The sequence below is a fragment of the Podarcis bocagei genome, assembly GCF_964188305.1.
Source record: "Podarcis bocagei genome assembly, chromosome: 7".
NCBI lineage: Eukaryota > Metazoa > Chordata > Lepidosauria > Squamata > Lacertidae > Podarcis > Podarcis bocagei.
In genome coordinates, this window is record NC_138132.1 from 92548819 (window position 1) to 92564929 (window position 16111).

Below are 16111 nucleotides of genomic sequence, written 5' to 3' on the forward strand. Positions count from 1 at the left end.
GGTGGTGAGAGAGGATGGGGTGGCCTAGAGTGTGGCTGTTCATTTGTGATTGGCTGTGGTGATCTTTGTTTTCAAGTATGAGTGGGGGGTGTGTGTGTGTTTTGGATCAGGTTAGCCATACACTGGTACCTCGGATTCAGAACTTAATTCGTTCCGGAGGTCCGTTCTTAACCTGAAACCGTTCTTAACCTGAAGCACCACTTTAGCTAATGGGGCCTCCCACTGCTGCCGCACTGCTGCTGCGCGATTTCTGTTCTCATCCTGAAGCAAAGCTCTTAACCCAAGGTACTGTTTCTGGGTTACCGGAGTCTATAACCTGAAACATCTGTAACCTGAGGTACCACTGTATTGATTTGATTGCTGTTGGTGGATTTTTGTTACTGTCTTGTTGGGCTGTGTATGTGATAAAGGGGAGGCGTCTTCTTCTATTAGTCCCCATGTCAGTTTCAGTTTGTTGGTTAGTTTTTCTAATAAGGCTGTTTCCCATACTATTTGGTACCATTGGTCCATGCTTACTCCTGACAGGTCATACCAGTGTCTGGTTATGATGTTTCTGGCTGCTGAGTTCTGAGTTCTGGTTATGAGTTCTTTGTGGTGTAAATGGGCATTATTGTCTTGGTTCTGTGATTCATTGTCAGTAAACTTGAATGAGTGGAGTGAATAGGTTAGGATTAGTTCAGTTTTAGAGCCACAGTGACTGGATTTATTTTGCATTCTGTCTGGAGCTTCTGCCTGCTCCCCCCCCCCCTGCTTCCTCCAGTCTCCTGGTCATTCTGAGTGCCATTTCTGACTTTCCCCATCTCTGCAATATCTCTTTTGAGTCTGGTTGCACTTTGTGAAGCTACAGGAATTCTGATGTTAGATATATTTGCCCCATATGTCTGTGACATCTTTATCTTGCTCATTTGTCATCAGCTCCCGTCTTAGCCCACTTCCCCATAACTTTTAAAAGCTTTCACACGGTAACATTTCAAAATCCAGTTGTAACAGTACCCTGTAATTTGTACCCTGACATTTTCAAAAGTATTATTGCAAGTCACAAGGCTCTTTGTACTGGAAATGGAGTCCTCCTCACTGTTTATTTATTTCATGCCAACAACCTATTGGTTAACTTGTACAGTTTCTCCTTGGCATGAGCAATAGGTGATCATGATTCTAGTTGTTGAATCACTGCCCATTAGGAGTAATAACTAGGTCCAGATACATTATGTGTCTCTGTGACTCCTATCAGATTGTTGTCCTGTGACGACTCCCCAGTGTTGTGATAAGGCCTAGGACTGACGTGGGCAAAGCTACAGATGGGGCACACATGGAAATCATGTCATCTTTGGAGATTCACCAGGATTTCCTCCCTGAGAAAGCTAGGGCATGACATTTCACCCTAGGGCGTTCCAGCTTTTTTCCTGATGGAAAGAGCCCTTTTCTCTCCCTGGCTTCCCTGGATGAGCAATTGATCTGCAGTTTTTGCATAAAAACTGCTGCCGAGATCCAAGGTGAGATTAAAGGTGAATCAGCTTTCCTGTTGTTCCTGTGTGGTTATCGCTGCAGCAAAGCATATTTTTTCCCACGAAGTGACAACCTTCCCATCAACTGTGAAATGGTGGGCAGGGAAAAGGTGAAAAACACCTTTTTTTAATGTGTTGATTTATATCACAAGATGTATATACTGCATGATTGCAATAAAATCTCAAAGTGGCTTACAAGAAATCACTTGCACTATTTCTCTACGCAAAAGTGTGCCCTCCCCACACACATTTTGGCTGCACACACACCATATATTGGAAGCACAGTTAAAGCACATGCCCCCCCCCACCCTCAGAATGCTGGGAACTGCGTTCACCCCTGCATTTCCCAGGCTTCTTTAAATGCATGGTACATATGCAGCCTTTGTTTACAGAAACTGGCTGTTGGAGATTTGTAACACACTTTTGCATGCCCGCTAGGCAGTTAACCTCTCTTGCCTTGCCTTCTAAAGCAGGATGTGTTTATGAAAAGCAGGATGTTGCTGGCTTTCTATGCTGGCAATAATAGTTTGCTTTCCCAAAGTCTTATTCTTATGAAAGTTCAATAGAATGCTTTATCTCACAATAAATCTGATTCCACTTATATTTCCCTCTACTAGTGAACTTGCCTGTCTCTGTTCCTTTTCACTGTGCTTTTATGTGTGTATTTCCCCATCAGATTAGTTTCCACACTTCTTGATGCCAGCTTTGTAATACTGTAGATTGGGTTTTAGAACCTTCCAGTTTTTAGCAATAATAAGTCTTGAACTGATGAATTTAAAAGTTGCCAAGTATTTGTCCATCAGATACAAGTAATAAAGCCAATTCTGGGTTTGGCTGTAAAAGGGGATACAAATTGAACTGACTTTAATGTGTATATTACAGAATCACAGAGGGGGGATCTCAAAGTGATCTAGTCCACCCGCTGCCTAGCCTACAACATCCTTGCTAGGTGGTCAGCCAGCCCTCTGCTTAAAAACCTCTAATGAACATTTTGTGAATGCTGTGTTTTCACCCATTTATGAACTGCTTTGAGTATAAATGAAGAGAAATGGAAGCAAATAAATATAAAAATTATATGTACCAACCCTTCCTGCTAGGTAGTTCCTCACTCTGTGCACCGGCTGCTAGTATGTTGTTGTTGTTGTTTCTAGCCTCTGTCTGTCTTGACTTGAGACAATGGAGTGCACCTCTGGGGGTGAAGTCAAACCGCTGCAGTAGTGGCACTGAACTGCCACATGTGCCTAAGTGTGGCTGGTGGTTACTGCCTCTGTTCCGATGAACTAATCAATTGAAGAAGAAGAAACCAAGTGAGGGGGAAATTGTCTGCTTTTGTGCATCTTTGTGCTTTTTGAAGCAGACAGCTTAATTTTTTAGCTTTGGCAACAATCCAAGCCTAACCATACCTTAAGTCCAAGGAAAGACCTCTGGTGTGTGCCTCTGATTTCTGCACTATTTTTATGTACTGTACACTGCTACTAAACTAAAGTTTCAAGTCTTTGAACGAGAGATCTTGGCTAGCACCTTCCAAGGAGTTCAGTGAGGCTAATGCTGGTGATACACACAGCTGGCTCATGGAATGAAATTGATAACCCTTGATAACCCTTTCCTGTTAAACCACCCTAAGGGCTTCTCAAACTTTTGGTATTGCAACCCACAAATCCAAATCTACCACTCTCTGCTGCCTTGGTCAGACCAAACCTGGAATACTGTGTCCAATTCTGGACATACCACAATTTAAGAAGGATGTTGACAAGCTGGAACGTTGACAGGTGAGGACAATGCAAATGATCAAGGGTCTGGAAACTAAGTCTTGTGAGGAGCACTTGAAGGAGCGGGTAGGTTTAGCCTGGAAAAGAGGAGACTGAGAGGTTCTATGAGGGCCACCTTCAAATATCTGAAGGGCTGTCACGTGGAAGATGGAGCAAGCTTGTTTTCTCCTGCTCTGGAGGGGAGGATTCAAACCAATGGCTTCAAGTTGCAAGAAAGGAGATTCTGACTAAACATCAGGAAGACCTTTCTGACAGTCAGAGCTGTTTGACAGGGGAACAGACTCTCTCAGGAGGTTGTGGCCTCGCTTTCCTTGGAGGGTTTTAAGCAGAAGTTGGGTGGCCATCTGTCATGGATGCTTTAGCTGAGATTCCTGCATTGCAGGGGGCTGGACTAGATGACCCTCGGGGTCTCTTCCAACTCTTATCATTCTATGGTATGGTGAGCCATCAACTTAATTAGCACAAGGGCAGAGGGTGTGCTTACAAATAAGAAGGTGGCAACCCCTTGGTGCTGAGGCGCCATTTCCTGCATGATGCATCTAGCATGGCCATGACCCAAACCCAGAGCGAGGGTTTCTGGAGGCATCTGGGCCACAACATGGTGGTCCGCTGCTTGCCTTTGCTCCTTGTGTGCCTCTTGCAGCCACGACCCTAGTTTCCCATGAAAAGCCAGCAGAATATTTTTGCTTGCAGCCTGGCTCCTCTTGGTAGAGTTATTGGGACAAGTCATAGAATCATAGAGTTGGAAGAGACCACAAGGGCCATCGAGTCCAACCCCCTGCCAAGCAGGAAACACCATCAGAGCACTCCTGACATATGGCTGTCAAGCCTCTGCTTGAAGACCTCCAAAGAAGTCAAAGGCTTTCGTCTTTGCTGCAGTTGGCCTGGACTTTCTCTGCTGGTGCAGCACCTGGGATGTGGAGGGTGACGCCCTGTTTTTCTCCCCGCCGACCATGGAAGGGGTTTTCGCGGAGCTGAAGGACTTGGAGGCAGATGTCTAGTCCGAGTGAAGGGGGTCCCCAAATACAGCAGGAGACCCCACCGCACCCCTGCTTCCCATTGGAATAAATGACCGTACACGTTACCCCGCTCAGATAGTCTTAATTGGCAACAAATCTTCCCCCCTATTCTTAAAATGAAGCCCAGTTTCCCCAGCTTCATTCCGTAACGCGCCTGACTCACAAGAGGCTCTGAAAGTAACCACGGAACCTGTAACGAAGAACTCTGCCCCGAGCGGCCTGGAAGGGGCTGGGAGCCTCTCTGCCCCCGAGGGGTCCTCACCCCCCCCCGGCCCGGCCAACTTCGAGACGCTGCGGGGGTCGCGCCGCCCTCCCCTCGAAGGTGGCCTGGGGGGTCCGCGGAGACCTCCGCGCCCGGGGAGGGGGTCCCCCTGGGAGCCGGGCGGTCTCTCGGGGGAGCATCGAGGGCCTCGCCGGACCCTTCCCGGCCCGAGGGGGTCGCCGGCGGCCTCCGCCCGCCCCGGGGCGGCGCCGGCAGCTCAGCGCTCTTCTGGCCCCGCCCGCCGGGCAGCCCGGGTCTTAAGAAGGAGCCGCGACGGGAGCGCGAGGCGCGGACGCCCACCCGGCAGGCAGGCAGGCAGGCAGGCAGGTGAGTCCGGCCGGGGGCCGCGGGGCGGGAGCGGAGCCGGGTTCCGACTGGGACGGCGCTCCGCACGTGCTGCTTGTTTCCGAGTCGAGGAGGGAGATTTCAGGGGGCCGCGTGAAAGCAGGCGTGGGGCCGGGAGGGGGCGGCCCCTCGGACTTGGGGCCGGGATGCCCCCTCGGCCCTGGCTGCTCGGGGCGCAGGCAGGCAGCCCCTCGGAGCCGAGCGAGCCCGGGCGCCGGCGCCTCGGCCCGCCCTTCCCGTTCCCCAGCGCCAGAGCTCCGACCGCCTGCGGGGCGTCGTGGTCGAAGGCGGCCGAGGCAGGTTCGATTCCGCCCTCCGCGGGGAAGCCCCCGACGCCGCCTCCCGGGAGGACGGGCGAAGCTTCTCTTGGGCTGCTTCTGTGGGGGACCCCCGCCTTGCCCAACCTCCCTGCCAGGAGGGGAACCGGCTTGTCCGAAGAAGCCGACACAGAACCCGACCCTCTAACCTTCCGTGCGCGGGGCGAATGCCCGGAGGACCTCCACGTCTCCCACTCAGCACCCTCTTGCATAGATGCCTTCTGCCACGAGCACCGGGCATAAATGGATCAAGGCACAAACTGATCTCTCCTCTGGAGATTTCAGCGCCACTGAAAGTAGCCATCGCGGCTAATAGAACTGAAAGCCACACTTTATTTTGTAATTAATTCTATTTCATAGAATCTCAGAGTTGTAGAGTTGGAAGGGACCCCAAGGGTCATCGAGTCCAAGCTCCTGAAATGCAAGGATCTCAGCTAAAGCATCCAGGACAGAACTGATATTCTGCTTAATTTTTTTAACCACCTCCAAGTGGTTTATAATTAAAAATAAAAATAAAATATCCAAATTATCATCATACATCTTTACAAGTACATATATGTGGGAGGGGGAAAACTCCCTCCTCCCCTTTCTGCACAGACAGCACTCAGGAATTTGAGAGTCACATAATGTTGTTTTGTCTTTCTGAGGGTTCTGGCTGCCTTTGCAGATGTTCCCTAAAGGCCATCCAGTCCACATGGTTTTAGACTGCCTTTGGCACTGGATTTACTATCTTCTCCTTTGTTTGTAAAGGCAACAAAGGTTCACCAGACTGCAGAGAATGCTCCCTTTGTCTTTTGTCCTCTGGTGATGCACAACTTCTGGGATGGTTTTTTGGTTAAAGCCAATTTCTCGGACTCTCTGTTATGCCATTTCTGGATGGCTATTCCTTTTCAAGTCTTTGCTATTTGAGTCCTTTCTAGAAAGCAACACTTTAAAAGATGTGTTTGTTCTCTCTCTTGATACATTGCTAGTGAGCCGTACCCATAATGAGAAGACTGTAAGGGCAGGAAACCTTTGAATGAGAAGAGAGATAAAGAAGCAGTGAAGAGAGACGCCAGGCTGTCCAGGTGCATCATTGTGATGCCCAGTTGCTCCCACGTAAGGTTTTGTAGTGGCCTCCATTGCAGTGGGTGAATCCCCCAGAGCAGCCCTGTGTCAGCACAGGACACAGATGGGCCAAGGAATTTTGTAAGTGTCCCAGACAGGTGCTGCTATTGTGTAGCCTGTTCACAATCAATGCTGTTTTATTTATTTTGTTTATTGCGTTTCTATGTTTGCCAGTGAGATGCTGGTATCAAGGCCTGTTAGCCTTCCCACTTCCTCAGGTGATGAGAAATCTAGAGGGCTTTCTTTCCATGAAATCCCTCACCCAAGGCTCCTGTCCTGAGTAAACGAAGGTCACAACCACACCACACATTTAAAACGCATGGCTTTTGCCACCCAAGAGCTGTAGTTTACCTGGCACAGAGATAGTTTCCAGCACCCTTAACAGACTATGGTTCTCAGGATTCTTGGGGAGGAACCACATGTTTTAAAAGTTTTTATATGTGGGGTGCAGCCATGAGCTAAGGCATCCTCATGTGGATCAATAACCAATTGAAACAGCAGGAAGCAGAATGGAAGTATGGACAGTTGTCACAGAGAATCTGTATTGTCTCACTTTGCCTTTTAACTTCCTCATACATAGCCTAGAGTCCAGGGTGAGCTGTGAGGTGCTGGATTTTCCTGATTGTCTCTCTAAAGGAGAGGCCAAATGGCAAATGGGGTTTGATGCATGCTGGGAGGCCAAATGGCAAATGGGGTTTGATGCATGCAGGGGTAAAATGTTGCACAGGCAGGGGGTGGAGGGAGAATCCCAACTTTGCGAGCCTGTGTGTGTATATGATTGTGGTCTGAATGGACAATAACTGACCACTAAAGGGATCTTGGCTTTGTGGTGGACAACTCAGTGTGAATGCTGAACAGCTGGTGTGAAAAAGTCAGATTTCATGTTGGGGATCAATAAGAAAGGAGTAAAAAATAAAACTGCTGAGAAAAGGATGCCTGAATGCAAATCTGTGGTGCAACTGCAGTTGGATTGCTGCGTGTAGCTCTGGTTGCTGAACTCAGTGGAGGATAAAACTATCAGTGGCTGCTGATTTATCTCCAGGATCAGAGGCAGGAGTGTGAGGGAGAGGGTCACTGCCTCGAGGCCCAGTTCAGGGGCTTCCAGGAAGAGCAGGTGCTGCATTAGGTAGGATTTTGGACCGACCCAGGAGGGTTCTTAAAGAGCATGAAGTTCCCCAAGGACAGCAATTCTTTTGGATCACTTGTTTGGGCAGGGAATTGGGTGGGTACCTCAAAGAGGCTGGTCTCTTCTGGAAACAAATAAAAGACTTGTATAACAAGAACATAATATAGTAAGGCAACAACCCACTCTGATGCAATGCAAAATAACCCAGTAGATGTTCAGTTTTGAGTTTTGTGACGACCATGTTAGTTAAGCCGGACTTGGGCATCTGCTTTGTATATTCTACCCTTCGCAGTTAATTCATTCTCCAAAATACTAGATTTTGGATCTACTTCTCATACTCAGTACTAGGACACAGTAAGCAAGAATACAGTGGGTGGGTGTTGGTGTGTATGTATGAGGTTTTTTAAAAGGAGCCCAAATAAGTTTTTTAAAATACAGCGGTACCTCAGGTTAAGTACTTAATTCATTCTGGAGGTCCGTTCTTAACCTGAAACCGTTCTTAACCTGAAGCACCATGTTAGCTAATGGGGCCTCCTGCTGCCGCCGCACAGCTGGAGCACGATTTCTGTTCTCATCCTGAAGCAAAGTTCTTAACCCGAGGTAATATTTCGGGGTTAGCAGAGTCTGTAACCTGAAGCGTATGTAACCCAAGGTACCACTGTAATTGTATTGTTATTTAATTGTCAGTATTTGCTTGTGCCACTCTTTATCCAGCTAACTATGCAATCTAAAAGCCCGGGGAAGGTCTAACTCAGTCACAGAAGGGCAGCTATAGCTCTGTGCCAAAGGACATCATCAGATTTGCATGCAGAAAGTCCTGGCTTCAGTCGTCTGCCTATCCTGGTGTGGCTGGCCTGCCCTGAAACCCCAGGGAGCTGCTGCCGCTGAGTGTAGACTGCACTGCTCTCGATGGGCCAGTGGAAGCTTCTTGTGAACAACAGGGGCAGCCAGCCTGTGCCACCACAGGCACTGCTGCACGACCACTTCCCTTATCCTTGACTTGTAGGATCTTAGAATCTCAGCATTTTAGAATCATAGAGTTGGAAGAGACCACAAGGGCCATCGAGTCCAACCCCCTGCCAAGCAGGAAACACCATCAGAGCACTCCTGACATATGGTTGTCAAGCCTCTGCTTAAAGACCTCCAAAGTAGGAGACTCCACCACACTCCTTGGCAGCAAATTCCACTGTCAAACAGCTCTTACTGTCAGGAAGTTCTTCCTAATGTTTAGGTGGAATCTTCTTTCTTGTAGTTTGGATCCATTGCTTCGTGTCCGCTTCTCTGGAGCAGCAGAAAACAACCTTTCTCCCTCCTCTATGTGACATCCTTTTATATATTTGAACATGGCTATCATATCACCCCTTAACCTCCTCTTCTCCAGGCTAAACATGCCCAGCTCCCTTAGCCGTTCCTCATAAGGCATCGTTTCCAGGCCTTGGACCATTTTGGTTGCCCTCCTCTGGACACGTTCCAGTTTGTCAGTGTCCTTCTTGAACTGTGGTGCCCCGAACTGGACACAGTACTCCAGGTGAGGTCTGACCAGAGCAGAATACAGTGGCACTATTACTTCCCTTGATCTAGATGCTCTACTCCTATTGATGCAGCCCAGAATTGCATTGGCTGTTTTAGCTGCCGCGTCACACTGTTGGCTCATGTCAAGTTTGTGGTCAACCAAGACTCCTAGATCCTTTTCACATGTACTGCTCTCAAGCCAGGTGTCACCCATCTTGTATTTGTGCCTCTCATTTTTTTTGCCCAAGTGCAATACTTTACATTTCTCCCTGTTAAAATTCATCTTGTTTGTTTTGGCCCAGTTCTCTAATCTGTCAAGGTCGTTTTGAAGGGTGATCCTGTCCTCTGGGGTGTTAGCCACCCCTCCCAGTTTGGTGTCATCTGCAAATTTGATCAGGATGCCCTTGAGTCCATCATCCAAGTCGTTGATAAAGATGTTGAATAAGACCGGGCCCAAGACAGAACCCTGTGGCACCCCACTAGTCACTCTTCTCCTGGATGAAGAGGAACCATTGATGAGCACCCTTTGGGTTCGGTCAGTCAGCCAGTTACAAATCCACTGAGTGGTAGCATAGTCAAGACCGCATTTTACCAGCTTCTTTACAAGAATATCATGGGGCACCTTGTCAAATGCCTTGCTGAAATCAAGGTAGGCTACATCCACTGCGTTCCCTTCATCTACCAGGCTTGTAATTCTGTCAAAAAACGAGATCAGGTTAGTCTGACATGACTTATTTTTCAGAAATCCATGCTGACTATTGGTGATCACAGCATTCCTTTCTAGGTGCTCACAGACTGTTTGCTTAATGATCTGCTCCAGAATCTTCCCTGGTATTGATGTCAGACTGACTGGGCGATAATTATTTGGGTCCTCTCTTTTCCCCTTTTTGAAAATAGGGACAACATTTGCCCTCCTCCAGTCTGCCGGGACTTCGCCTGTTCTCGAGGAATTCTCTTCACAGGTATACACATCCCTGACATATAACACCACTCCTCCTCCTTTCTTGTCTGGTCTGTTTCTCTGAAATAGATTGTATCCCTCCATTATTACATTCCAATCATGGGACTTCAGTGTACAGACATTGAAGTCCATTAATCATTCCCCCGTGTCTCTTATTTAAGGATTTTTTCCTCCCACCACTAGGTCTGCGTGCTGTTTGCTCCATTTGGTCCAGGATGGGGCTGAAGGAAGTGTAAACAATAGTGACCTAGGTGGATCAACGGTCTGCCTCAACAGAAGGCAGATTCCCATTTTTCCAATGTCCTCTGGTACCTCAGAGGAAGGTCAGCTGTCTGCTCTTTGCCCTCCTTAAATTCAGACTAGGAACCAGTTCTTTCAAAACAAACCTTCTGCTTTCAGTCTATTTAAGAGCATCTTACAGAGCTCCCAATTTCCATTCAGGCTCGGCCAAGTCCTACGCTGGAAGCAAGAGCGTTGCTAAGGGAACTACATGCAGCAGCTCTCTTTGTGGCTCAATAAGTTATTTTTCCTTCTTTCTAATACGGGATTATATTTATACAAGCATCAGGCTGACTCCCTACTGGTAGGGCTGATCCTTGGAGCTGGCTGGCAGGGGCTTTGGGGGCAGGAAGCAGGTTGGAGCTGGCAGCCTTTGGGTTCTTAGAACCATTTGCTTCCTTGAGATGTGCTTGCCAAACTCAGTTTCCACCCCTGTAAACACAGCTGTATCTCTGACATGTGGATCCAGTTAGATTGCTTTATCTTTTTGGAACATCCTTGTTGCTGGCTGGAGAAAAGGGCGCAGGCACCAGCATACGGAGAGTGGGCTCTGCACATCATTGGCCACTGGGAACAGCAGGTGTGGTGTCTGGGTTTATTTTTTAAAAAAATGCTGGTCAACTTTTTGTGCCAAGCACTCAGATGTGCAAATTGCCGTAATACTTTTCTACCATAATACAGCAATAATGATTTTTTTAAAAACAGAGGGCAAGAGTGCAGGTTCAAATCCATTTACAAAGTGCAGAGGATATAGATCATAGAATTGTAGAGTTGGAGGGGACCACAAGGGTCATCTAGTCCAACCCCCTGCAATGCAGGGATCTTTTGCCCAACATGGGGCGCAAACTCACAACCCTGAGTCTCCTGCTCTACTGACTGAGCCCTCTCAGTCTCTCTGCTGGAGTGCTAGTACGGAAGGGAGGTAAGAGAGACTCTGGGAAGCAATTCCACCATGGAAAAGGACCTTGTGGGGCCCTGCAAAACGGCACTTTGTGTAGAGCAGCCCCTTCTTTGTCCAAGGGCCTTGTTGCCTTCTGGGGTGGGGGACACATGCTGTGGGGGGCAGGGGCAGAGCAATAAATGTGGATTTTGCCTTTGCACAGGAGGCTGGTTTACACACACACACACACACACACACACACACACCCCCCTACTTCTCTGTTCTCCATCCCTGCAAGCTGAGAGTCACTATCAGCTTTCAAGGACATATTCCAGCCAGACAAGGAGGATGCAGAGCACTGCTTGAAGGAAGAGTTTGCTCATCCCGTTTTTGTCTGTGGTTTGTGGGTTCGCAAAACCTTTTCACAGACAAAAGAAATGTGTGTGTGTTCTGTGCCTATAGAAAGCAGACAGCTTCTCAATAAGGCTGTGGGAGAGAGATTCATTCATGCAAACCTAATCTGCCCTTCCTAAGCTAATAAGCAAACTGAAACACGTGTATTCCTTTTGCTTGCAAACTCACCAGCCATTCCTTGATTTTCAGGTTCCAGGATGGACTGATGCCTCGCTTTGGTAGCTTAATGAAGTAATGCAAATGCAAACCTCTTGGGAGGTTTTTCTTTTCCTTAGGCAGGTGGCTACCTTTAAGCAAAGGTTTTAATTAATCTTTCTCCAGTCTTCTGCCTCAGGCTTGAGGTAGATAAATACGATTTTTAAAATGCAAACATTATCAAAAAGTACAGTGCTACCCTCACTTAGTATAAGGTCAAACAGATTCCTCACTGGCCTTGCAGACAACTTCATTGTCCAGAAAGTGGGAGAAGCAACAAGAGGAACAGCCATTTTAGATCTGGTCCTAACCAGTGTTGATGAGCTGGCTAGTGGGGTAGAAGTGGAAGGATCATTAGGCGCGAGTGATCATACTCTTCTGAAGTTTACTATACAGCGGAAAGGAGCAGCCAAGCATACTAGGACTCAATTTCTTGACTTTAAGAAAGCCGACTTCATAAAACTTAGGGAAGTGCTGGGTGAGATCCCATGGACAGTAATACTAAAAGGAAAGGGAGTTCATGATGGCTGGGAGTTTGTTAAGAGGGAGATAGTAAAAGCACGACGTCAGGCAATACCAATGAGACGGAAACATGGAAGGTGCCTAAAGAAGCCAGGGTGGCTATCTAAAGAACTTTTAACTGAGTTAAGATTAAAAAAGGATGTGTACAAAAAAATGGAAAAGGGGGGAAACCACCAAAGAGGAATTCAAACAAATAGCCAGCACGTGTAGACACAAAGTCAGAAAAGCTAAAGCACAGAATGAACTCAGGCTTGCTAGAGAGGTTAAAAGCAACAAAAAGGCTTTTATGGGTATGTCCATAGCAAAAGGAAGAACAAAGAAACAGTGGGGTCACTCAGAGGAGAAGATGGTGAAATGCAAACAGGGGACACACAAAGGGCTGAACTCCTCAATGCCTTCTTTGCCTCAGTCTTCTCCGATAAAGAAAACAATGCCCGACCTGAAGAATTTGGAGGAAATGATTCAGCAAAGGAAACACAGCCCAGAATAACTAAGGAGATAGTACAAGAATACTTGGCTAGTTTAGATGTATTCAAGTCTCCAGGGCCAGATGAACTGCATCCAAGAGTATTAAAAGAACTGGCAGATGTGATCTCAGAACCACTGGCAGTCATCTTTGAGAATTCCTGGAGAACAGGCGAAGTCCCGACAGACTGGAGGAGGGCAAATGTTGTCCCTATTTTCAAAAAGGGGAAAAGAGAGGACCCAAATAATTACCGCCCAGTCAGTCTGACATCAATACCAGGGAAGATTCTGGAGCAGATCATTAAGCAAACAGTCTGTGAGCACCTAGAAAGGAATGCTGTGATCACCAATAGTCAGCATGGATTTCTGAAAAATAAGTCATGTCAGACTAACCTGATCTCGTTTTTTGACAGAATTGCAAGCCTGGTAGATGAAGGGAACTCAGTGGATATAGCCTACCTTGATTTCAGTAAGGCATTTGACAAGGTGCCCCATGATATTCTTGTAAAGAAGCTGGTAAAATGCGGTCTTGATTATGCTACCACTCAGTGGATTTGTAACTGGCTGACTGACCGAACCCAAAGGGTGCTCATCAATGGTTCCTCTTCATCCTGGAGAAGAGTGACTAGTGGGGTGCCACAGGGTTCTGTCTTGGGCCCGGTCTTATTCAACATCTTTATCAACGACTTGGATGATGGACTCAAGGGCATCCTGATCAAATTTGCAGATGACACCAAACTGGGAGGGGTGGCTAACACCCCAGAGGACAGGATCACCCTTCAAAACGACCTTGACAGATTAGAGAACTGGGCCAAAACAAACAAGATGAATTTTAACAGGGAGAAATGTAAAGTATTGCACTTGGGCAAAAAAAATGAGAGGCACAAATACAAGATGGGTGACACCTGGCTTGAGAGCAGTGCATGTGAAAAGGATCTAGGAGTCTTGGTTGACCACAAACTTGACATGAGCCAACAGTGTGACGCGGCAGCTAAAAAAGCCAATGCAATTCTGGGCCTCATCAATAGGAGTATAGCATCTAGATCAAGGGAAGTAATAGTGCCACTGTATTCTGCTCTGGTCAGACCTCACCTGGAGTACTGTGTCCAGTTCTGGGCACCACAATTCAAGAAGGACACTGACAAACTGGAACGTGTCCAGAGGAGGGCAACCAAAATGGTCAAAGGCCTGGAAACGATGCCTTATGAGGAACGGCTAAGGGAGCTGGGCATGTTTAGCCTGGAGAAGAGGAGGTTAAGGGGTGATATGATAGCCATGTTCAAATATATAAAAGGATGTCACATAGAGGAGGGAGAAAGGTGTTTTCTGCTGCTCCAGAGAAGTGGACACGGAGCAATGGAGCCAAACTACAAGAAAGAAGATTCCACCTAAACATTAGGAAGACCTTCCTGACAGTAAGAGCTGTTTGACAGTGGAATTTGCTGCCAAGGAGTGTGGTGGAGTCTCCTTCTTTGGAGGTCTTTAAGCAGAGGCTTGACAACCATATGTCAGGAGTGCTCTGATGGTGTTTCCTGCTTGGCAGGGGGGTTGGACTCGATGGCCCTTGTGGTCTCTTCCAACTCTATGATTCTATGATTCTATGATTCTAGTAAACTCAGGTATTTATGGACCTCCAAATAAAATGTTTGCAGAGTAGTATTATTAGTTTTCTTTTCTTTTCTTTTCTATACCACTTTATATTTTTAAGAAAAAGTCTCAAAGCCGTTTATAGCACATTAAAACATCAAATATAACAATCCAGAATAAAACATTACTGAAGAAAGTCAAAGATAAAGTATGAATTCAAAGCAGTGTAGTTAACAGGAAACTAAAGTATTACCTTAAAGATTTCAAAACAAAACCTTATAAAGGTGGTCAACTACAGAATGTGCATTTAACGCGGCAAAGTTAACAAAAAAACTTAAACATTTCAAAGAAGGAAGTTGGATATAAAATGCACATTTAAAACAGCACAATTAGCAAGAGAATAAAATTTTACCTTAAGCCAGTGCTTTTTTTCTTTAAAAAATATGTTTAGGGTTACTCTCATTTTCCTACTCCTATTGAAATACTGCCCCCCAATGAGGCCAAACTTAGATTCATAAAATGTTTAGGGGTCTGCGTCCCCCCAGAAAAAAGCACTTGTCTTAAACAGAGAACATACCTGCTACTGTTGCTGCCAGTCCTGCCAGTGGTGGTTGGTGCTGGCTGTGAAAGCTCAGGCTTGAAGAACTGCATCTGTGCTAAGAGAAAACCAAGATGGTCTCTGGCCTCTTCAACAGCCTCAGCTTTTGTAGCTGGAGTCAGTCAGGGCCCTTCCTCCCAGGCCAGGTGGGAAAAGGCCGGCAAGGCAGGGGTTAAGTCTTCCAGGACTCACAGCCAAGATGCTCTGCAGAAGGAGGCCTTCAGAAACCTTCAGTGACCTTGCTGGATGGCAGCACCTTTCTAAACCGTGTGCCCTCCAAGGTTTTGGGCTCAAATTTCCATCCAGAAATTTTGGACCAAAACTCCCCTCAGTTTCAGCCAATTTGCCTAAAGAGCTGGCCTGGAAAGGCAGCTTTAGAGGGCAATTTTAAAATAGGGAAAGTATGGGGATAAGGGGAAGGAGAAAATAAATTTTGCCTTTGGAGGAAGACTTGGATAATGGAGCACCCACAGCCACAACTTCTTTTGGGGTGGGCACAATGCCATGAATATGGCAGCAGGAGAGTTAAACCAGAAGGGCAGCAGTCAAAGGCCTGGCTCTTGGCCTCGACTCAAGGCTACAAGAGGCTTGTTGTGGCTGCAGGGAAGTGAGTCAAGGAGGTGAAAGCAGAGAGCCCAGACCACAAGCCCCGTTGCTCCCAGGCCAAGTAACCTACTTTCATCAGCCAGCCAAAGGGAGGGACCAGAACGCAAGCAGCCAGACTGGGCTGAAATGCTGGAGCAGATGCGCCTGGCTTGGAATCTGCCAGTAAATATGCTCTGCTGCTGCTGCTGCTGCTGCGCTTCCAGGCTGAGCTCTCCAGCTGAGAGATCCACTCTTGCTGCCCGGCCATCCGTTGTTGTGTGTGCTTCACGAGTCTTGGGCAAAGTTCCTAGAAGAAGCCAGTCAGCTCCCGGGCCAGAGTTTGCCATGGCAGCTCCCTTCCTCAAAGTAGAGGTCTGCAGTTTTATGAGGGGTTAGGTCTTCCTTAGTTGCCTTCTCTCCTCCCTCTGTTTTCTTTTAGAGTTCTTGATTACACTTGGAAGAGAAGGCCTTGAAAAGACTTCAGAATGAGGCTGGGACAAGGACTCTCCCCATTTCTCCTGCTGCTGGGAGGATTTGCCACAATTCAGTGCCAGGTAAGAGCTCATCCTGCCAACCTGTCTGTTCACTTTGGCTTTTCTTTCCAGCCGCCTTAGCAGCGCATTAGAAGAGGGATAAGCAGACTTCCAGCTTGCGGTGCAGTCG

At 47.3% G+C, this 16111-nt stretch overlaps 1 protein-coding gene across 1 annotated transcript in view; it reads left to right on the plus strand.

Moving 5' to 3' along the window:
• Positions 1-6353: 6353 nt before the first annotated feature.
• The window catches only part of PLAT (plasminogen activator, tissue type), a gene marked incomplete at its 3' end in the record, with an annotated part of 32522 nt that continues 22764 nt past the window's right edge, over positions 6354-16111 (plus strand). The window contains exons 1-2 of the mRNA XM_081200957.1: positions 6354-6405; positions 15888-16002. Of these exons, the coding sequence (XP_081057083.1) occupies positions 15934-16002 (69 nt within the window). The 5' untranslated portion in view covers positions 6354-6405; positions 15888-15933. The remainder of the gene's footprint in view (positions 6406-15887; positions 16003-16111) is intronic.